Source organism: Ctenopharyngodon idella, chromosome 14 (assembly GCF_019924925.1).
Source record: "Ctenopharyngodon idella isolate HZGC_01 chromosome 14, HZGC01, whole genome shotgun sequence".
Taxonomy (NCBI): Eukaryota; Metazoa; Chordata; class Actinopteri; order Cypriniformes; family Xenocyprididae; genus Ctenopharyngodon; species Ctenopharyngodon idella.
The window spans coordinates 27,961,215-27,983,937 of record NC_067233.1 but is presented as its reverse complement, the minus strand read 5'-3'; the positions used below and the strand labels follow the sequence as shown (position 1 = coordinate 27,983,937).

Genomic DNA, 22,723 nt, shown 5'->3' with positions numbered 1-22,723 from the left:
AAGCAAATCTGAATTTCTTGATTTATTTACTTTGTTATTCAAAGTCATGAGATACATAGTATATATTTAGTTTCATTTCCCCATTTGTTATATTCATATATGATTCTGACACACATTGGCTTTGGTCCAAGTGTTGTGGACATTTAGTTTTCAAAAGCATATAAATGTTAATCCTGCAAGGAAAAGAAATGTTAGTTATGATTACTTAAAAAAAATCCTTCACAGGAGTCATGAGAATATGCTACTGTTTAATGTTTAAATAAATAATTTACTACACTAGAAATACACTGCAGTCTTGTCTGAGAGCATAAGCTAAAAAAAAACCCAGCCAAGGCCACGTTTATGTGGTCCCGAGAGGTCTCAAAACCAAGACCGCAAAATCAACTCCACCTTTAATGGGGCAAAACGTTACTAGTAATAATAACAAATAACAGTTATGAAAAGTATGTTTTTATTACAGTGTTAAAATGTGTACAGATTTATTACTGATAATTTTTGTATGACACGATGCATTTAAAACATGCATTCACAGTTTTGGTTTTCATATTATTTATAGAATTGTAATATTACAATTATTTATAAATGATCTACAAATTTATAAACATCATTTTTGGTTTTCCATTCACCATAATTCAATGCCATAAATAGTGTAATCATCAAATATCTCCATTTGTGTCTGAGATCTAGATCATCATCTGGCCTGTAATAGCAGAACACACTGTATCAGATCTGTCCAGTACAGCAATTACAATAGATTAGCAAGCAAATATGATTAAAGGTGGAGATTATTTATAAATTATTTATAAAAATCATTATAAATTTATTTTCTGATTTCATTCATTAAAGGGTTAGTTCACCCAAAAATGAAATTTCTGTCATTAATTACGTAAGTTCATCTTCGAAACACAAATTAAGATATTTTTGATGAAATCCGAGAGAGTTAACCCCAATAGAGGGTATGTATAGACGTCACTTTCCCGCCGGAACGCGCTCCCCTCAGCTGGACTGAGTGGCAAAAGAACCTGCTGCATGACTGGATTTAATAGGGGAAAGTGCGAAAACGCGAGTAAAACAAACAATTACACTAAAGGTTGGGCTCGAAAGTGTTCCTTATGACATGTCAAAGAAACCTAATCCATGGATTTTGACATGCAGCCATGAATCGTTTTTCCTGACATTTATATGTGCCTGATTTCGACGCCGGGGAAATACATAAAGCAAATCGGCCTGTGAACGATTTATATAACTACAATATAGGTAGGTCTAAATCGGAGTGATCACTTTTATCAATGTTATATATATCGTCATATCGTCCAGCCCTAAAACTTGTATAGTTTTTGTCAGTGTTTATTTAAAAACACCCAATTATGCAGAATATAAGATGGTAAATATTTAATTGATAAGTTGTCAACACAATATATAACAATACAATATATATGGTATGATTTTATCCATGATTGTTAAAATAGTCAACGTGACTACAGCGGTTCAACCTTAATGTTATGATGTGAAGAGAATACTTTCTGTGTGCAAAAACAAAAAAAAATAACAACTGTATTCAACAATTTCATCTCTTCCCTATGCTGTTTACGTTGTAGACACTGCTGTTTAAGTTCTACATCAGAACACTGACTCAGAATTGGCCGACGCTGTACGTGTGAGCAGCACGACACATGCGTGAGGTTGAACCACTGTAGTCACACAGACTATTTTAACAATGTCTTTACTACTTTTCTGGACCTTGAATATGGTAATTTCGTTGCTTTCTATGGGGGATAAAAAAAAAACCTAGGATTTCATCAAAAATATCATAATTTGTGTTCTGAAGATGAACAAAGGACTTACGGGTGTACAAAGACATGAGGGTGAGTAATTAATGACAGAATTTTCATTTTTGGCTGAACTAACCCTTTAAGGCCCATTCAAACCAAGGACTATATCTATAATAATAATGATAAATTTATCGTTCTAAAAATGTTGTAAATGTTCTAAATATAACAGAATAGCCGAGTCCACACCACAACTGTAACGATAATGGCACAGAGAAACAATATCATTGGAATCACTTTCAGAACAATTTTTTCCCCAGCTGATGAATGATAAAAACATTGACAGCCAATCAGAATCCATCCTGCTTTAAAGATCTCGAGATGACAGCAGAAGATGACAAAACTGAAGCGCGTGCTTGGAATAAACAGAACGATATTGTGCGTTGGTGTGGACACGGTCAGTTTTTTTTCTTGGTGTGAACGGGCCTTTACTCAAAAATGCTCATAATTACCTCATATGCTGGTGGAGGTGCACTTGGGACTGGGCCGTCGTTTGGTAGCAGTGCAGCTGAGATTTGGTCGTAGGTTGGTGGAGGTGTAGCTGGTACTGGACTGTAGTTTGGTGGAGATGCATTGAGAAAGGGACCGCAATTTGGCAGAAGTGCAGATGGGACTTGGCCATCTGCTGCTGGCAGCACGTACAGGACTGAACTAACGGGCTGTGCCATTGCAGAAGAGTCCGGCTGGCCCATTAGCACAATATGGTTGACAGGCAAATCTGTGTTCATATAACTGACCGTGACAGGTCTTAACTAAAAGAGAAGCAACATCAAGTTTATTATCCATCTATTTCATCTGATTCGGTTTCTCAAGATGAATGTTTTAAGCTCTTCATGATGTTTACCTTTGGTTCGCAACAACAGGAACAGGAGGTTGAGGCAATAGCAACAGAGAAGATGAAGATCAGAATATCACATGATATTAGGACAAAGCAGGGCACACCCTAAGTGAATGATAAAGACAGTGATTATAAACTAAAATATGAACATGAATCAAAAACCGGTTGCTATATCTAAACAGTACAAAGGGTGGATTAGATTACTGCTATGTAACACTGTTGTAGACTACCAGCGTCACAATATATAAGCACTTTCATCTAAGTTTGGAAAAACAAGAATTTGGAGTAAATAATTTTAATCTAGACACACACACACACATACTGTATGTAACCACTTACCCGAGTGAAAAAAAGGTGAGAGCGGAGGGAGATAGCAACTACTGCAAAACTGACATAGCTGAGTATTTGTGAGAATTTTACCTACAACACACACAAAAAAACATAAAATTCCCCTTATGCCAAATTATGAAAAGTCTTTTTTTACCCTTAAAAGTATTGCTTCTTCTCAAGGCAGTAAAGTTGACACTAACCAGACGCGGTTTACGTGTGTGTGCAGCCAATACTGTTATAGCTCCAATTATAATGAACTGCAGAATAGAAATGGAAGAGAATTCAGTATTTGTTCATTGCATGATGTTGTACTGATATTGAAATGATTGACTTACAATAACTGGTGACCAGAGAAGAAAATGTTTATTACTCCAGATTGTCAAACCAAGTCCTATTAAGGCTATCGAGATTTCCAATATCTGTGATACAAAAACACAAGATGTAATGGCTGTTAATTCATACACACTAAACACAGGTGAGGCAAGGAGAGTAGATTTGGATAACTAAAATAACAAAGATTAACACAGGAGAAGGCAAAAAAGCAGAGAACAGAGAACTGAGGGCATTAAATACAAAGGTAAAGAAGGACTTAAAATGATGATAAGTAACCATGAAAACAAACTAGCAACGGGAACCAGGCAAACAAAGGAAACTGGAACTAAATACAGGAAAATAAGAACATACAAACTAAGATTAACAGGAACAAAAACGCACACAGAATGTGACAAGTGTGTTTTACCCCCAAAGCCATTGGCTTGATCCTCAGGAACTTGGAGACTTCATACTGCTGCTGGTATATTGCCATGGTTATCATCACATCAGCGGGTTTTGGCATCTTTAAATGTACAGAGAGAGTATCTTTACACGTCTTCTCTTTCTTATCAACCAAAGTTTAGTGCCGGGAATTCAAGTTTCACTGCTCATGCTTTCATTCTTAAAGCTAGGAATCAAGATTTACCTGAAGAGTTGCTTACCAACAATGTGGAAGAGTTACTATGGAGTTAAAGAATGTTGAGGTGTTATTCTGTCAATCACAATGACAGCCTATACCTAACCAGATTCACATGATCAAAGAGTGCTGGTCTGAATATCAGCACAGATGAATTTGCTTTTATACAACAGCTCAATAAACAATGAGTTGATTAGGTTGTATATTGAATAACTGTGTTTAACTTTGGATGCTACTACAGTATATACCAGCCAGGCAGGGGTTAATTTTTATTAAACCAGATTTGAACTTATTTCACATTAGAACTTGAAAAGTGTGTTTTGAAGCAGTTTTTTTTTTTTTTTATACAGTCCACAGGGCCAAAAGTACCCATAGTTAAACCAGGGCAATGCCACAAGTCTAGGTTGGTGCTGGCCCACCCAAACAACACTACCAGAATATATATACTAATGGTCTGGCAAAATAGCTTTAAACATATAGTTTATAAAGTGTACTGTACATTATTTCGCACCTGTAACAAATCTGCTTGGCTCTCGAGAGTCACAATGGCTATTCAATGCCGTGTATGGCACCGTCGCTGATTTAGTACGGAAGCCCTGAGGAAATGGATTTTTTCTTTCTTTCTTGTTTTCTCGTGATCACCTAATTTTCTCGTGATCTCGACATAAGTTGTTTTCTCCTGATCTCCTGATCAAGTTGTTTTCTCGTTATCAAGACTTAATTTTCTTTTAATCCCGACAAGCTGTTTTGTTCTCTAAATTACACAACTGCGCCAACAGGTGGCAGTATAGAACTGAATATCCACCTTATTACGCGTTTGACAGAGCGAAGACCTTACTTTGTGATGGCTATAATTTGTGCAGTAGGCTATTGTGTGCGTTACTGAAAAGTATTATAGGCCTAAATGTTAAATGCTTGAATGAATATGATTATTTTGCTTGAAAGTGTATGTTATCGTTACGTTCTAACTGCTAGATGCATGACTCATAACAGTTTCACCGGTGTGATACTGTACTAAACTTATTGCTTATTAAAACTAATGTTGATGTCACTGTATATTCTGTTTGCACATCTTTATTTTTGCATCTCTACGGCGCCATTTTACCATTCAACCAGGGGCGTAGTTTGTGGGGGGGGATGGGGGGGAGGTAACCCCCCCCCCCCAATATTCAAATCCATCAGTTATAACCCCCCCCCCCCCCCCCCAATATTTCAAAATGAAAATCACAGTAGATCAAATGGAAAATACGTAGAATTAATTTATTTTGTAACAATAATTTTGTTCCTAATCAAATATGAGTTTGTCATAATAAATTAGACAAAAAAAAAAAAAAAAAAAAATACTCCCCCTCCATTGATTGGTAACGCCCAACCAATGCGTCGCACTTTGACCAAAACAACGCGAGTGGTGTTCTACTGTTTGAATGAGAGAGCACGGGTAGCACCAAAAATGAAGAGAACCGCTGCCTAGCCGACTATATTAAACCGCTGGTCAAAGAGGGACGTTGAAAAGAATAAAGCATGTACTGAGAAGGAGGTATGAGAATATTGTGTAATAGCTAAGTACACTACACATATATTTTAGCTAGCTAATCCATTGCAATTTTAGCCATAACTATCAGTGTAACTGTAACAAGTTACCAAAACAGCCGTCTGTTTTGTTAGTTCATTTTTCTATAGTCTGTAATTATCAATGACAAAATTATTCACATCGGTGTTTGTTTTCTTCCTAAATTAATCTGACTTTTGAACGAATTGGCTGAATGAACGATTTAAATAGCTCACTCATTAAAACAGCGAATCGCTGCCGCCTACTGGCGGTTTCAATTTTTAACAATCTCTTTATTTTTAGAATCACTGTTATGTTAGAATTTGATGAATGATTTTACATAAATTTCATAAAGTTATTAAGTATAGATAGATAGATAAATAAATAGATAGATAGATAAAGAAGAAATAAATTATCCAATAACACTACACATAAAACAGATTATTTTTTTAATTAAAAAAATAATAACAGGCAGCATACCAACATTCAACCCCCTTTTAGGATTTAGGACTCACTTTTTGAGTGATTATTTTCTGCAAAAAAAAATGGATGACAGGGAAATTAAACCAAAGACTTTCAGTAACAAACTATTTTTTCCAACGATTAGCGATGTATAGTACGATAGTTTTAATGTCACATTTGTATTAGTTTACTACCGAGCGGTAAAAGAAAAGAAAAAAAACTTCTCAGCTCTTCATTCTATATCGAATCGGTTCATCCTAAACGGACTGTCAGCATGTCTGATTCATTGTAGTGGGTCGGTTCGTCCTAAACAGACCTCATTCTCATTCTTAACTTTGGAAAGTCTTATAGTAAATCGGTTCGTTCGACGCTTTGTTCTTGTAAATTAACAGATTACAAAAAGATCCACTGTCTCACAGTCTCTACATGGAATTTAAGGTATGTTTCATCTAACTATCAGTATTTCACAGTTATATTAAATAGGAAATTTTGTTTTGTAGCTATATTTTGTGTAGCCTAAATGTATCTGTTGAGTCCCTAAACTATTTGCTACAGCTAACTACATCAGGCTACTTTGCCGTTATCTTGCTTCGAAAACGGTTCCAATCAAAGCTGAATGCACAGAATCGACCATTCTGCTCTAAGCAGTAGTGGTGTTTCATTCTTGGGAAAAATAAGTATTATTAAACTAATCACTTGAGTGAATGATTCAGTAACGCTATAAAAAGTTATAAGCTAAACAGTGTTGTACCTCACATCTTCCACTGCCAATCCAACATGATCTTAACTAATCTTTTAGGATAATGGCGTTCAAATATCATTCTGTAGCCTCTAAACAGTATGTAATGGAAACATTTATTAGCAAATTAATCGTAATATTGAGAGACTGCATGATTTACCTACTGTTGGTGTTGCTCTTGTCTTTGATTATCCTATTTTCATTTTCACTTTCATCCAGAAGGCTTATATGTGCGTGAAAAGAGACTCCTCCCTCCAGGCATAAGTGAAACTCATGCAGCAAACATGTCTGAAACTGAAAATATAGACCAGCACAACAAATATATTCAACTTGTTTTTCTGTATGCTTTTTTCCCCTCACAACAATTGCAATATGTCAGTATGCCATCAGTACACCACACCATTTCATCTATAGTCATTATAAGGCATTACAGGATGTAGCAAATGATCAAAATCTGTAAAAGCAGTATGTTAACAAAATATATATGCTATTTGTGCAGGTCAGGAAGTGAATTAGCTCAGTCTACTTATATCTTCTCACACCCTGAACTTCACACTCTTATTAACACCACACTTTTTCTGGCCTGAAGTCTCAGAACTGCAACAAAGACAGAACTCACATGAAGCAGTCTTCACTATTAATCATGGACAGGTTAAGAAATGCTTAAAGAATTAGTTCACCCAAAAATGAAAATTATGTCATTAATTACTCACCCTAATGTTGTTCCACACCTGTAAGACCTTCGTTTATCTTCAGAAAACAAATTAAGATATTTTTGATAAAATCCGAAAGGTATATGACTCGTCCATAGACAGCAATATAACCACCACTTTCAAGGTCCAGAAAGGTACTAAAGACATTGGTAAAACACTAGACGTGACTGCAGTGGTTCAACCTTAATGTTATGAAGTAACAAGAATAATTTTTGTGCACAAAAACAAAACAAAAATAATGACTTTATTCAACAATATCTTCTTTTCTGTGTCATTCTCATATGTTGTTTACATTCAGCCCTTCCAGGGCAGGCTCAGTATTGGCAGACGCTGTACACGTGAGCAGCACGACGCATTCGTGTTCGAGTCGGTCAATAATAAGTCAACTTTCTGACGTAGAACCTAGAAGCGCTGAATGTAAACAATATATGAAAATGACACAGAAGAGAAGATATTGTTGAATAAAGTCATTATTTTTGTTTTTGCACAAAAAGTACTCTCGAATTTTCATTTTTGGGTGAACTGTCAGAAAAAAAAGTGCAAAAAAATGGAACTTTTAGGGGTACAACAGCTTGTCACTGAGGCTGTACAAAGGACAACTTTGTACCTTTACCCATAAAAGTTCATAGTTATACATATCTAGTTCAGTCATGAAACTCTAGGTGGTGCAGGCTGATAGGTCATTTACATGCAATCTGCAAGCAGTCACATTATTACGCATGGCATAAACTGATTGGCCTCTGCTGATCCTGCAGCCAATGAGATTGCTTACTCAAGATTTAAATGCTCTGGTTCAGTGTTTGCTCTATGATAGTCTTTTAGATTTACTCTGAAACCTCCACCTTCCCCAGTTCCACCTGCCTAGATCTGCTATGGGATTTATACATGTCTATTCATGCAGCATATCTTGCATGCTTACATATCTTGCATTCGGAACAAAAGATTCGTAAAACTTTGAAGCTTCATGAAGCAGTGTTTTGAAATCGGCCATCACTAGATATTGTTGAAATGTCATTATTTTGTTTTTTTGGCACACAAAAAGTATTCTAGTCGCTTTATAATATTAAGGTTGAACCACTGTAGTCACATGAACTGTTTTAAATATGTTTTTAGTAGCTTTCTGGGCACTGAAAGTGTTAGTTGTCTTGCTGGCAATGGAGGCCTCACTGAGCCATCGGATTTCATCAAAAATATCTTAATTTGTGTTCCGAAGATGAACGAAGGTCTTAACGGGTGTGGAACGACATGAGGGTAAGTAATTAATGACAGAATTTTCATTTTTGGGTGAACTAACCCTTTAAAGGTACAATTTTTGCACTTTTTTCCCTGACAGTGTATCATGTAAGGTTTCTCACATCTTTATGTAACCATTGCAATGCCTCATGTTTCCTCCCAGACTCGTGCTCTGCTCTCACAGACAGATGCGGTTACCAGGCAACCGCTCTTGTAGCTGTATCAGTATGATGCTGTAGTGGGGGGTTGCTGCTCACTGTGATGCTAAGCTGCTCTCCCATTGGCCACAGCTCTCTGACCAGTGGCCTGATTGGACAAGTGCATGCCACTCACCATCTTTGTGTCTCCCTGTCTGTGATATGCTTTGGAGGAGGAGTCTATGCAGCAGAATAGGCAGAATGTTTACCCCTCCCTCATTCTTTTGCACAAACATCAGTATGCCTACGCACAAGTCCAGCTGTCATGTGTTTACCTCTAATTTCAGGAAAACCCAACAGGAATGAATTAACCAGAAGGGTCCTCTAGGTGAAGATGCATCCCAACTGAGCCAAGAGATTCTTGCTGTGGTTTTTCTTCAACGTTTTTTTGTGGACTTCATATTCTGTAGAGTGTCATCAGTCTCTTTGCATGGACTTACCCCTCATATACCCCATGACGCTTTGCAGCAGACCTTGATGCTGATGGATGAAAAATGGATGTTGTGCTGCTCATTCATCAAACACACACACACCTTCACAGACACCTTTTGCACACACCAACTCGGCAATGGAACTGAATGAATATATCAGTATCTGAACGCGACTGCTAGCACAGCGATGTGACAGAAGGTAAGAGAAATTAGTGTTTTTCTATGAACGTCTTGTTTTTCATTTGAATTTTCAATCTTGTTTTGCTGTCTGAATGTTTACAAGCAAAAGTGAGCCATGTGATCCTCTTTAAACACTCTAAACTGAGGCCATTTAATGCTTTTAGACCAGATGGAGATGTTTATGTATATGTGTGGTGGATCTGGAATTTTTTTTTCTCTGATAGTCTGTTGTTTATATTGATGTAGAACAAGATTACATCAACTAATCTCAAATCTAGGCCTATTTCTGCACATCAAAACCATTGTGTAGATCTTGGTTTATCTCTGCTCCATGCATGTGACCTGCGTGTTTGAATATCAGCCTCTAGAATCATTTCATCAGAGGAGAGAGTCTCTCTGGCAGACATTAAAACACCGGTAGCATGTTCTAAGCCTTCCACTCACATTTTAATGCTCATTGTGAAACTCCGCCTCTTTGCAGGATTGGTAGAGCTGCAGCCCCGCCCTTGGTTCCGTCCCAGAATGCTGAGCCCGGTTCTCTGTTCAGACCTCGCAGCCTTGGAGCCAGAGTACACTGAGGGTACACACACACACACACACACACACACACACACACACACACACACACACACACACACACAACATCATGCACTACAAACTCTCATGGATCTCTCAGTCAAAATTTTGGACCAAAATTATGTTTCTCGTAAAGGCTTTGCTGAAATACTTGAATTAGTTACAAAGATAAATGTCTTTATATGAAGCAGTCAACAAGTGGGAACTACTTCAATACTGTTTAAAAGCCTCCCAGGATGCACCTTGTGAAGTTTTTGAGAGAACGAGTGTGCACAAGTGTTAGTATCGTTGACATACTATTATAGTTTTAAAGGGGACCTATTATGCCCCTTTTGAGAAGATGTAATGTAAGCATTCTGGTGTCCTCAGAATGTATCAGTGAAGTTTCCGCTCAAAATACCCCACAGATCATTTATTATACTGTAGCTTGTCAAATTTGCCAATATTTGGGTGTTAGCAAAAACATGGCGTTTTTGTGTGTCCCTTTAAATGCACATGAGCTGCTGCTCCCTGCCCGCTTTCCAAAAGAGGGCGGAGCTTTAACAGCTCGTACTTCGGTTGCTCAACAACAACAAAGCTGGAGAATCTCATGCAGCCAAAATGATGATTTTCAGTAACAATGTTCAGCCATACATTGTTCAAAACCGGAGTCGGGCACTGATGGAGAGACTCAGGAAGAAGTTACAACATTTAGAATGCATCTGGACGTTTCTGAATGGTTAGTGGATAAATTTATGTAGTTGCTGTGGAGGTGATTCAACTCATCGACTAGCATGTGCCATCATGTTAAACTTTTGTGCAAAACCCGTATGGACGCCCACTATACATAGCATACCTGTTTGCCAAACAGAGCCATACACACCAGGCTAACGTTTATGATTGCTATCAAATGCTGTGAATGGTCTAATATTTTTTCCAAAATGTCACTCGGACAGAAATGCTCCTTTTTTAGCAATCCAGCTTGCAAGGGTCAAACTTGCAGGCTATCCAAGCTAACGCAGGCTATCTGTGCTTGTCTGTGCAGCCAACGACAGAACAGTTAGCATGCTTTGCTCGAACTTTTGCCATGGCCTTAGAACTGGTACACCGTTTGCGCTTGCGAAAACAAAAAGGCGGCACCGTGGGTGGAAACGTGCAGATTAAGGGGCAGTAATATTATAATAAGATCCCCTTCCTGCGTCACAAGGGGAGCGAAATCTGAGCGGCTTGTTTTTCCATATGCTTGCAGAGAAAAGCTTGCCAAAACAAAGTTACTGGGTTGTGCTTTTTTACAGGTTTCTGGGTTGGTAGATGCACCGGGGATCCAATTATAGTACTTAAACATGGAAAAAGTCAGATTTTCATGATATGTGTGATATTTTCATGATATTTAAACTATGTAATAGTTTAAATTCATTTTTATTTTTATATTTTCTGTTTTCATTTTAATTTTAGTTAAAGTTTAATAATTTTGTTGTGTTTTTGTCATTTTTATTAGTTATTATTAAAACATGTCTTTATAGTTTTTATTAACTTTTATTTTAGTTTTAGGTTTAGTTATTTTAGTACATCAAGTTAAACTAAATGAAAATGAGAAATGTTTCCTTGGCAACTATCTGAAATAAAATAATTGTACGTTTTATTTTTTTATTTTTTTTATTTCAGTTAATGTTTATTTCAAGTAACATTTTTTACAATAATGGTGTGCAGAGCTGGAATCTACACAAAGAAGCTCAAATAAGATCATTTTTATGGTAACACTTTACAATAAGGTTAATTTGTTAACATTAGTTAATGTATTAACTAACATGAACTAACCATAAGCAATACATTTGTTACTGTATTTGTTAATCTTGTTAATGTTATAAAATACATCAGTTCATTGTTTGTTCATGTTAGTTCACAGTGCATTAACTAATGTTAACAAATAGAGCTGTTGATTTTAATAATGTATTAGTGAATGTTGAAATTAACATTAACAAAGATTAATAAAAGCTGTAGAAGTGCAGTTCACTAATGTAGTTAACTAATGAACCTTATTGTAAAGTATTGTTTTAACATTTTGGTTGCTACATCATTTCCATATTTCCATTTGTGTTATTTCATAGCTGTGATGATTTTCCCAATTTTTTAAAATGTGGAAATTGGTCATAATAAAAAAGTGTCCAAACTTTTGATGAGTACTTTAACTAGACAGAGACAATTTTTGACCTTTGTATTGGTGTTCACTAAGTGAATGTGCATTAAAATCCATATTCAAATACAAATATTACATTAGTTTTCTTTGGCAAAGCAATATTTGAATCAGGCACATCTGATCTTTAACTTCTGATATTTGACTAAGCGGATCTGCAATTTTATTGACAGCACATTACAATATATAGAGGCCTGTGTATTTTTGTAAAAATGTATTTTGATTCACCTACAATCTATTTCTTCTTCAATCATGTCTGTGTTTCAGCGGATGTCATCTCTACGGTGGAGTTCAACCAGACTGGAGAGTTCTTGGCCACGGGTGATAAGGGTGGGAGGGTTGTCATCTTTCAGAGAGAACCACAGGTAGAGATATCTATGATAAACACACTTTTATGTTTCCACTTTTGACTAACTTCCTATTGAAACAGGATGTTCGGATGGGACATTTTGAATCGCAAGCTGTATCTTAAAGTCAGTAGGCTTTAGTTTATATCACAGTCACACTATGACTTTCTTGCTATTGTGAGTTGAAGGCAGGTGGTATTTATAATGTAGTGGGAGGAGACATTCTCATTCTAGAGTGCAATTTTAATTGGACAAAACTTTCTTTACACCCCTCAGAGCAAAATAACTGGTATTTTTTGGTAACACTTTATTTCGATAGTCCACTTTAGACATTCAACTATAAGTAACTTTGCAACTATATGTCAGTCATTATTAGTAGGTAGGTATTAGTAGTATTAGTAGGTATTACAAGTATTAGTAGACTGTCTGCTTAATATCTGATAACACTTTATTTTGATGCTCCCCAACAGACATTCAACTATAAGTAATTTTGCATCTACATGCCAATTATTCTATTAAGCCAATTATTCTATTAATCACTCATAAAATCATTCTTACGTAAATTGGCAGATTTGAGAGCTTACGTAAGAATGCTTTTATGAATGATTTAGGCCAAAATGCATTCCCCTCATGTTTTAAGAATGAGGCCCAATAAATGTTATTTTAAATATACTGCATATCTTGTTTACATTTATTTAGTCAACTTTTCGCATACAGATGACCTAAAAGCTAACAGACAAAACCACAAAGCTTTGATTTAGATTTCATGGGGACTTTTATTATAATCAAATTACATTTTTATATGTAAATTATATTTATTATAATAAATAATATTTTGAATATTATAATATTGATCTAGTTTAACCTTTTATTATAATGTTTAGTCTACTTAAGTTATCTTAAGCCCGGAACACACCAAGTCGACAGTCGGCTGTCGGGCAGTTTTTGTTCGTCGGCCGACTAAGTTTTCTCAGTGTGTTCCGTACCGTCGGCTGAAGTTGGTCCTCGTCTGCTTTTTTTCCGGCCGATTCGACATGTTGAATCGGCGTCGGAGCTCATAGGTCAGTCGGGCCATCTGATCATTCTGATTGGCTGTTCAGCTACTGCCACCTGCTGGTACGGAAAGGCATTTCTTCTTACGCAGGCGCAAAAGGGACGTGCTACTTGGCCATCGGGTGTCGAGCGTCGGTTTTGCTCAGATGCTGCCGACGTGAGCCAACCCCTGCAGTCTGCTTTCGTCGCCACTAGTTCGTCATCGTCGGCTTGGTGTGTTCCGGGCTTAGTTAGGGATAGTTCACCCAAAAATTCTGCCATCATTTACTCGCCCTCAGTTGAGTATAAACCTGTATAAATTTCTTTGAGCTGCTGAACACAAAGGAAGATATTTGGAAGAATGTTTGTAACCAAGCAGATTGACTACCATAGTATTTTTTTCCCCTACTATGGTAGTCAATAGGGGGCGAGATCTGCTTGGTTACAAACATTCTTTCAAATATCTTCCTTTGTGTTCAGCAGAACAAAGAAATTTATACAGGAACAACTTGAGGGTGAGTAAATGATGACAAAATTTTCATTTTTGGGTGAACTATCCCTTTAACACAGGAAGTAATTAAAAAAATTTAAAAGCAAAACAATTAATTCATAATTCATTCATGCTAATAACGGTTTGTTATCTTGTCCCGCTACCTCTCTCTTTTAGGGCGAATATAATGTCTATAGTACATTTCAGAGTCATGAGCCTGAGTTTGATTACCTGAAAAGTTTGGAGATTGAGGAGAAAATTAATAAGATTCGCTGGCTGCCTCCACATAACCCCGCCCACTTCCTTCTCACCACCAATGGTAACCGCTAAAACGCTTTCTAACTTTATATCACACAATGCCAAAACACAGTGATGAATCATTAACATACCTTTTGTGTTTCTTGTCAGATAAGACCATAAAGCTGTGGAAGGTGAGTGAGAGAGACAAGCGAGCAGAAGGCTATAATCTCAGAGATGAGGAAGGCAGGATGAAGGACCTTTCAACAATCACCACTCTACAGGTGTGTGCTGTTTCTCCTTCTAGGTTCTTTTCTGTTTCTTCTCATTGCCTGATGTGAGTTTCTGCTGGTGTAGGTGCCTGTCCTGCGGCCGATGGACCTGCTGGTGGAGGCGTCCCCACGCCGTGTTTTTGCTAATGCACATGCATATCACATCAACTCCATCAGTGTTAACAGCGACTGTGAGACGTACCTGTCTGCTGATGACCTGAGAATCAACCTGTGGCATCTCAGCATCACGGACCGCAGCTTCAGTATCCTCATCATCTTACTGTAAGAGAGAACTGCACAGAGATAGAGATATTAGGTTGTGACATTTAAGCTATACTAGATTTAGTGTGTTCTGAGTGGTTAGGGCGTTGATATATGCAGCTGCTAAAGTGCTTTGAGTGGCTTTTAGCATGTTGCTGGGCACCCAAAAAACATGGTGATCAATCTTTTCAGCAGGAGCCAGCTGCATCAGCTGTGTGTAATTTACAACGTAGCCTAGTTATGACGTAAAATGCAGTAAGTTATAACTTAAGAACTACTAAATATTTTTTGCATTGCACCATTAAACTTAGTTGTTATGTAACTATGTATAAGCTAAATATTTACAGAAGCCTCCAACCAGGAGTAACAGTTGGAATAAAACAGATTGACTGAATTACATCACTAAACTCATGTTTTACCTGACAGACTTCAGTCCTTTAGGCATATATGATAATGCTGACATTTAGACTCTTTTACATTTTTAGAGAGAAAACATTATTTGAATAAGTGACTTTGTTAGCAGCTCTTCAACACAAATCCGATCTAAATAGCGCAAACCTGTGTGCATCGGTCCACTGTAATGTAATTTGTGTTTTTTTTCTTTGTAAGTATTTATTTATTGATCCTTATTATTTTCAAATACAGTTTCTAAATGATATTTACATATTTAAAAATACCTATTATGTTATTCACAATTAAGTAGTATCGTATTTCAGTGGAAATTTATTCTTACCATTAGTTGCGTAAGGCAAAAGAAGTTAGAGTCAAGGATAAACTGAAATTTACTGCATTTGAACTCACACATTTAAAAGCTGCTATTGGATCATTGGAGAAAAAAGTCATTGAGTCTCATTCACTAAGCATGCGTACGCACAAATTTGTGTGTAAAATGTGCTTAGGACCTACGATAAGAACAAATAACGATTCACCAAAAATTTCATACTTAAAACCAATCCAAATGTACAACTCGTATGCAAAAAAAGCACAATCTGTATGGCCTTATAATCGTGTTAAGAAGTATAAAATTTATATATAAAATATATAAATATGAAATTTCATCCTACCAAGACTATAATTATATTAAAGTATGTTACATTAAAGGTGCAATATGTAAGAATTTTGCAGTAAAATATCCAAAAACCACTAGGCCAGTGTTACATATTTTGTTCACTTGAGTACTTACAATATCCCAAATGTTTCCAACTATTTGTAAATCTTGAGAAAACTGCAGTTTTAACCACGGCTCCAGGACGTGTGAGGAGTCGCCTGTCAATTGCGTCATACCCGCGTTACCCTCAGTTTCCGGTTTTATTTTGTAGAAACCATGGAAACACCAAAGACGCTTTAATATATTACATGTTTTAATAGACAAGGGAACAACTGTTTTGATATATTTATAGACAGAAAACTAATTATTGTTAAATAGCTCAACACGTTTAGTCTTTTTGTTTAAATCTAATTTTCTTGAGTTTTTGCGAGTACCATGCTTTTACCATGCCTCAGAGAAAAACACTATTTTGTCAAATAGCTAACATAGCATAATCAGATGCAGCTTATTTTTAGTAACAGTAATACAGCATTTTTTTCCTTCATACAATACGTTTTAAAATTAATTGCATGCCATTTATCAACACAAGCCATCCAGCATTTAATATGATATTCTAAAATCGATCTAGCTTACTGCAGTGTGCAACAAGTGTCTCACAGCAGCCGCCGAGCGAACGCACAGAGTAACGTTATAACATCATTTTCAACACACTCAAATGTATCCAATATAATAAACAGAGCTGTGTTACCTCATACTCATGACCGGTGTTGTGCCAAATTTCGACTCCCTGCCAAATTATTACCCCCCTCGTTGAAGTCGCTATCTGATTGCCTAATCCTAACCCCACACCTAATCCTAAACCTACCAATACTAGGGGGGTAATAATAATTTGGCAGGGGTAAGAATTCGGCACCACACCAGAAAAGAGGAAGCGGCGCCGGCGACTGCGGCATAATAAAAGTTCTGCTGCTCGTGAGGCATCAGGCGTGTGTTGCGCAATCGCTCCAGCGGCCTCGTTCAGCTCCCACAACACTCGGTCCTGCTCTGCTTCATACTACAGTAACATTAATATTCGCATCCATGAACATGATTTCTGCCCGAGTCTTATCCCGATTATTTTCTACCGGCTGTGAGGTGAAGACCACATGTCCCAAGATTCCGCGCTCAAACTTGGCGTCATCAATAAGCCTCTAGCGACCTCTAGCGGGCAGAAAATTTTACATATTGCACCTTTAATTGTATTATATAATCCACATATAAAATTATATAATAAAGTTTTAATCTTAACTACATTTCATCTTATACAGTGATTATGTTCAGCTGCAAAGTTTCTCTGAATAACGCAGATATATGCATATGTACCGCTGGCTCATGAGAGGTCTGTAATCTGGGTCTGTATGAAAGGTGTTTATTGTGAGAACTGGAGAGAATGGCACGCTTGGCATTGCTTGAGGATCAGGCGAGAGCGCGTCTTTAAACAGCGGCATGTCTGACGAGAGTGACGTAATTTGGCCATGGTTTGGCCATGTTTATGCAAATGACTAACCTCGACCGCTCGTTTAGAATACTCCATATTCACTAAAATAAGAATTAGGTTAAGAACAAATTCATGTGTGTAGTGTACACACGTGTTGTGCATTAGGCAGAGATTTTTTGTGAGAAGTTCTCCTGTTTCGTACAAATACAAAATAATCCACGCAATCATTAGTGAATGAGACTCATTATTTAACTACTGAGAGCTTGTCCTGCCCTCGCACCAGTAGACATGTCATCAGAGATGTCACTGCAAGAGGAGGGAAGTTATTTTGATTAAAGATTATGATTATGATGAATTAAAAAAAAAATTTATTAAATCATTTATAATGAATACTGCGTATGTCCATTCTGATTTCATGGTGGCTTTAAGGTCTGTTAGAAATGTTGTTATGAATTAGTGATGATATAAAACCTCAGTTTGTAAGGTTTCCTCAGTGAATTTCTGTCAGATATTGTTGATTTGAAGCCGGAAAACATGGAGGACCTCAGTGAGGTGATCACAGTGGCAGAATTTCACCCTCACCACTGCCACCTGCTGGCCTTCAGCAGCAGCACAGGAACCACACGCCTCTGTGACATGAGAGCTCGCGCGCTCTGCGACCAGCATGTCAAATGTAAGCCACCCATATGCATATAATGCAAGATGATATTGCCTAGGTAAAACATTTTCCTGGATGTACATATTTTGTTGGTCTTGAAACAACACTCCTGTCAACCATAACCTGTAACTACCCTTGAAATCAGAGGAAATTCCTTCAGTCCTAAGCCTTAAACCCAACACTAAAATCTTACTGGTTGGTAGTAATGTTGTTCTAAGACTTACAAGGATGTTGATCTGGGAACATATCCACTAAGTCACCCACAATACAAGCCTATTAAATGTGTGGATTTTTAGATGAAATCAAATTGAACTCAAGATTTACCTGAAGCACTTACACTTTCAGATCTGAAACTCAGTTTGCCATTGTCCATACTTAATGTAAGGTGATACGTGTTTACACTTAATGGTTAGAGTAATAATGTCATAATACTCTATCATAACACTATGTGCTCACTCCATTTGTGTTTGAACTAGTGTTTGAAGAGGCAGTGGATCCAGCCCGCCGATCGTTCTTCTCAGAGATTGTTTCCTCAGTGTCAGATGTGAAGTTCAGTCACAGCGGCCGCTACCTGCTCACTAGAGATTACCTCACCGCTAAAGTCTGGGACCTCAACATGGAAAATAAACCTGTGGAAACATACCAGGTTTCACACCTACTCACTCACTCAAACATATACACAAACTCACACAGTGTTTTAGCTAGAAGGGATCCGAGCCTCTCGGTGCATATGAAGCTAATGTTTTGGCCTCACTTACACAAAAATAAAAAAATACCATAGCAATAGTGTTTTTGGATATGTAAAATGGTAGTAACATGGTAACAGTGGTTTTCAATTTTGAGTCTCCTTCCTGTAAAAATAGTAAGTGTGATATTATAAAGAGAGAATGTTGTTTGCAACATTAAACTGACTTTTATATAACCTAGTTATTGCACTAAAGCCAAGATAAATTAAAATATCTGGAATTTTTTTTTTTTGTTAAGTTTATCTGTTGTCTACCCTCTATTAAGAGTATATTATTATTAAATATGTATATATAATTAAAAGTAATTATTAAAATATTTAACTGTTGTTTTTGTTAACTAAAACTGAAACTATTAAAGACTGTTTTCTTTAAATGAAATAAAGCTGAAATAAAGCTGAAATAAAAGAAAATATAAATATTAGATGAAAAACTTAAAAAGCTTTTAAAAATTAAAATTATAAATGTTGCTTTGGCAACTGACTGCAATAAAACTGAATTGGGGGAAAAAACTAATAAAAATGAACAAAGCACAAAACGATTTAAAAGAACACTGAAAATATAAAAATTAAATCTAATTCAAAATAATAAATACTGTAATAGTATATAAATAATCTTAAAATAACACTGACCTATACACAACTATATACATATTTGTCTTTAGAAAGCAGAATGAAACAGTAATAATGTCAAATTAAGTAAATTTACCATGAAGGACTAATATAAATACCAAGGCTGTGTTTGAAATCACTACCTATACCCTCACTCACTATTGCCTACATTACTCCACTAATATAGTTCACTTGAAGTAGTGACTGAAAACGAGTGAGTGAATTCGAAAACTGAGTGCGCTGGAAGGGCTGCCGCTTTTGCATAGTTTGTGCTTGCTGTTTAATAATTATTTGAATCTTAGCAAACTGGCAGCTCCAGTACTAAGATGAAAAGATTTATCTTGAACTCACTCAGGGAAACCTTAATATACTGTTATGTATAAACCTTAATGAAACAATTTTAATAATCATTTAAAAAGGGATTTATACCTTTATGATATTGCGCTGTTCCCACATTGGACCAGCGGTTTGGAAAATGGATGGATGATTCAGCTGCAGGAGCCATCTTCTGGTCAGACACTGGAATTAATTCTGTGCGCAACTCTCACAGTGCATTATGGGTATTCTCTAACTGTTGAGCATACATCAGTTGTACATTCATTATTGCGGTGCATTGTGGGATTGAATGAGTGCACTCTATGGGTGCTTCTCAAACGGAAGGCTGCATCCTTCCTAGTTCAGTCCTTCAGAAGCTTGTAGGCTCGAGTCCTCCTCAGCATTAAAAGGTTAGTTCACCCAAAAATGAAAATTCTGTCATTAATTACTCACCCTCATGTCGTTCCACACCCGTAAGACCTTTGTTCATCTTCGGAACACAAATTAAGATATTTTCATAAAATCCGATGGCTCAGTGAGGCCTGCGTTGCCAAGCAAGACAATTAACACTTTCAGTGCCCAGAAAGCTACTAAAGACTTTTTGTGCGCCAAAAAAAACCAAAAATGTTTGTGATTTCAAAACACTGCTTCAAGAATGTTTCGTTTTTTGTTTCGAATCAGTGGTTTGGAGCGGGTATCGAACTACCAAAGTCACGCCCCCCAGTGGTGAACCATTGAAATTTCGAAACACTTATCACATAATGAAGCCTTGTTTACGTGACTTTGGCAGTTTGATACACGCTCCGAACAACTGATTCGAAACAAAAGATTCGTAAAAGCTTTGATACACCGTGTAATACAATGAATCACAGCTGTCTGCAGTCTCCCAGTGGCTGACATTATTGGCAGTTTAGTGTTGTGCGTAATTTTCACCAAAACAAAGATAACATCTATGCTTTCATGTCCGAAAACATTATTTTTCTTCATAATAAATTCAGACAAGCTCAATACCAACTCATTTTCCATCAGTTTATTTTCGTGAATTGGAATGTGTACAAAGGATTGTGGGTGATTGAAGGTAGCGAAGGATACATCCCATGCATCTTTCAAATTCAGCTGAACGAAGGACGCAAAACAAAGGCTGCCTTTCAAGGATCCTTCAAATTGAGATGGCCTTCAGTGACGTTTGATGACGTGGCAGCCGAGATATTCAGCCTTCAGTTTGAGAAGCAGCCCATATCGTCCACTATGGTTTTGCACACCACTGCAAATGGCTGTTCCCTCAAATAGTGCCCAATTTCATACACAGCCCAAGTTCTATCATGAAACTCTAGATGGCGCAGGCTGATGCACCTGTGCCATCTAGAGGTACCTCAATGGTTAGACCTTTAAAAATGCTTTTAATTTTCTATTGAAGAAAAGCCAAAACCAAAATGGTTTTCCTTAATTACAGATTGTTTTTCAACCTATAAAACAATGTTACTGTTATATGGTTATATATCATGACGCTTCACTGCATTTATCAGGCAATAAACATGACTAACTGTAGCCCTTAACTTTTTTTGTACAGAATTTTCTGGTTCTTTCTAATTTTTGCTTGTGTTTTTAGGTCCACGACTACTTGCGAAATAAATTGTGCTCTTTGTATGAAAGCGATTGTATTTTTGACAAGTTTGAATGTGCTTGGAATGGAACGGACAGGTGAGGCCCTAACTATAACCCTTACAACATCACCTTTGACCTTTACAATATAACTCAAGCGGATCCAGCTGCTGTGCATCTGTTCTCTCTCAATCCCTCTCTTCCTCTACAGCGTGATAATGACAGGGGCTTACAACAACTACTTCCGAATGTTTGACCGGGCAAGCCGGCGTGACGTGACTCTGGAGGCCAGTCGGGAGATGTGTAAGCGACGCGCCGTCCTGCAGCCGCGGCGCGTGTGCGTGGGGAAGAAACGGAAAGACACGGACGTCAGCGTGGATAGTCTGGACTTCAGGAAAAAAATACTCCATACCGCTTGGCATCCCAAAGAAAACATCATTGCCATCGCTGCCAGCAACAACCTCTACATTTTTCAGGACAGACAGATGGCCAACGGACATCACAACACACCGGAAATACAAAGTGCACCTCCCAAATGACATACGTTACACGCTCCTGTGGCACAAAACACGTGCTAGATTTGATCCATTCAATTGCCCTTTATTATCACATTTCCCATCTGCATTCAGTGTCGCCAGCATCAGAACAATCTCAAAAACTATTAAGAACATATATAACCCCAACAATTGAATGATAGAAACTATAACTGTGGTCCTGAATGAGAATGTATCTTTCAGATTCAGTGCTATAGCATGGCATGCAGTATGAACACTCGGGTTAGATAATGTTCAGCTACCCTGAAACATACAGATCGCACATGCATGTTTACAAAGCTGTTTGCTCATGAACAGGGCTTATTTAACAATGATGACTGTAAATGAATCAGAGCCTTTATGATGCTTTATAGCGCTCTGCAGTGCTTGTATGTGTCTGTTCTTTCTTCTCAGGCTTGGGTTTTCTTCAGTTTTCTTTGGTTTGACAAACTGCTCAGGGACTCTCTAAGGCCTCTTCTTATGTTCAATGGCAAAACCCACCAAAACGAAATCCAGAACAAGCAGAGGACAGGATGCAGGAATTATGGAGGTCTGCTGAGAGACATTGCTGGAAGGAAAACAGCATGTGCAGGGATCAGTTTCAATGCTGAGTCATCACCACCCCCACCTCAGTGTGTAAAGAACATTCCCAATTCGACGCTTTTGACCACATACTTACAGGCATTTGCAAGCTAGCGCACTGGTTTGACAATTTTATTTCATGTGTTGAAGAAATAGCTCAGCCAAAAATGAAGAAATTCTCACCCTCATGTCATTCCAAATCTGTTTGTTTTTTCATTCTGTGCGCAGTGGGATGTTCATGCTGCTCTTTTCCACACAATATGTAAAAACATACAGTAACTGTTCAGTATCTCTCAAACGTCATTGCAATTCTGCG

The 22,723-nt window shown here is 37.3% G+C and overlaps 1 protein-coding gene and 1 long non-coding RNA gene across 6 annotated transcripts; one reads left to right on the top strand and one right to left on the bottom strand.

The window, feature by feature from the left end:
- Positions 1 to 434: 434 nt before the first annotated feature.
- LOC127494079 (uncharacterized) lies at positions 435 to 7,611 on the bottom strand. 2 transcript variants are annotated; one of them, XR_007924801.1, is made up of 8 exons: positions 6,861 to 7,611; positions 3,737 to 3,832; positions 3,333 to 3,416; positions 3,198 to 3,254; positions 3,007 to 3,087; positions 2,674 to 2,772; positions 2,282 to 2,581; positions 435 to 700 (listed from the first exon to the last, which is right to left on the bottom strand). It is a non-coding gene; the product is annotated as an uncharacterized LOC127494079 (long non-coding RNA). The 2 variants fall into 2 exon arrangements; XR_007924800.1 differs by having other exon boundaries at positions 6,857 to 7,609.
- On the top strand, positions 5,157 to 22,595 carry ppp2r2cb (protein phosphatase 2, regulatory subunit B, gamma b). Of its 4 annotated transcripts, XM_051859655.1 has the most exons (12): positions 5,157 to 5,483; positions 6,350 to 6,395; positions 9,127 to 9,469; positions 9,932 to 10,030; positions 12,467 to 12,564; positions 14,246 to 14,387; positions 14,477 to 14,589; positions 14,663 to 14,840; positions 17,872 to 18,036; positions 18,498 to 18,667; positions 21,300 to 21,391; positions 21,504 to 22,595. In XM_051859655.1, the coding sequence occupies exons 4-12, from the start codon at positions 9,973 to 9,975 to the stop codon at positions 21,829 to 21,831; spliced, it is 1,344 nt and encodes a 447-aa protein (XP_051715615.1). In that variant the 5' UTR covers positions 5,157 to 5,483; positions 6,350 to 6,395; positions 9,127 to 9,469; positions 9,932 to 9,972; the 3' UTR covers positions 21,832 to 22,595. The 4 variants fall into 4 exon arrangements, with proteins under 4 accessions (XP_051715615.1, XP_051715614.1, XP_051715616.1 ...); XM_051859654.1 differs by lacking the exon at positions 6,350 to 6,395; XM_051859656.1 differs by having other exon boundaries at positions 5,157 to 6,395.
- The last annotated feature ends 128 nt before the right edge of the window (positions 22,596 to 22,723 follow it).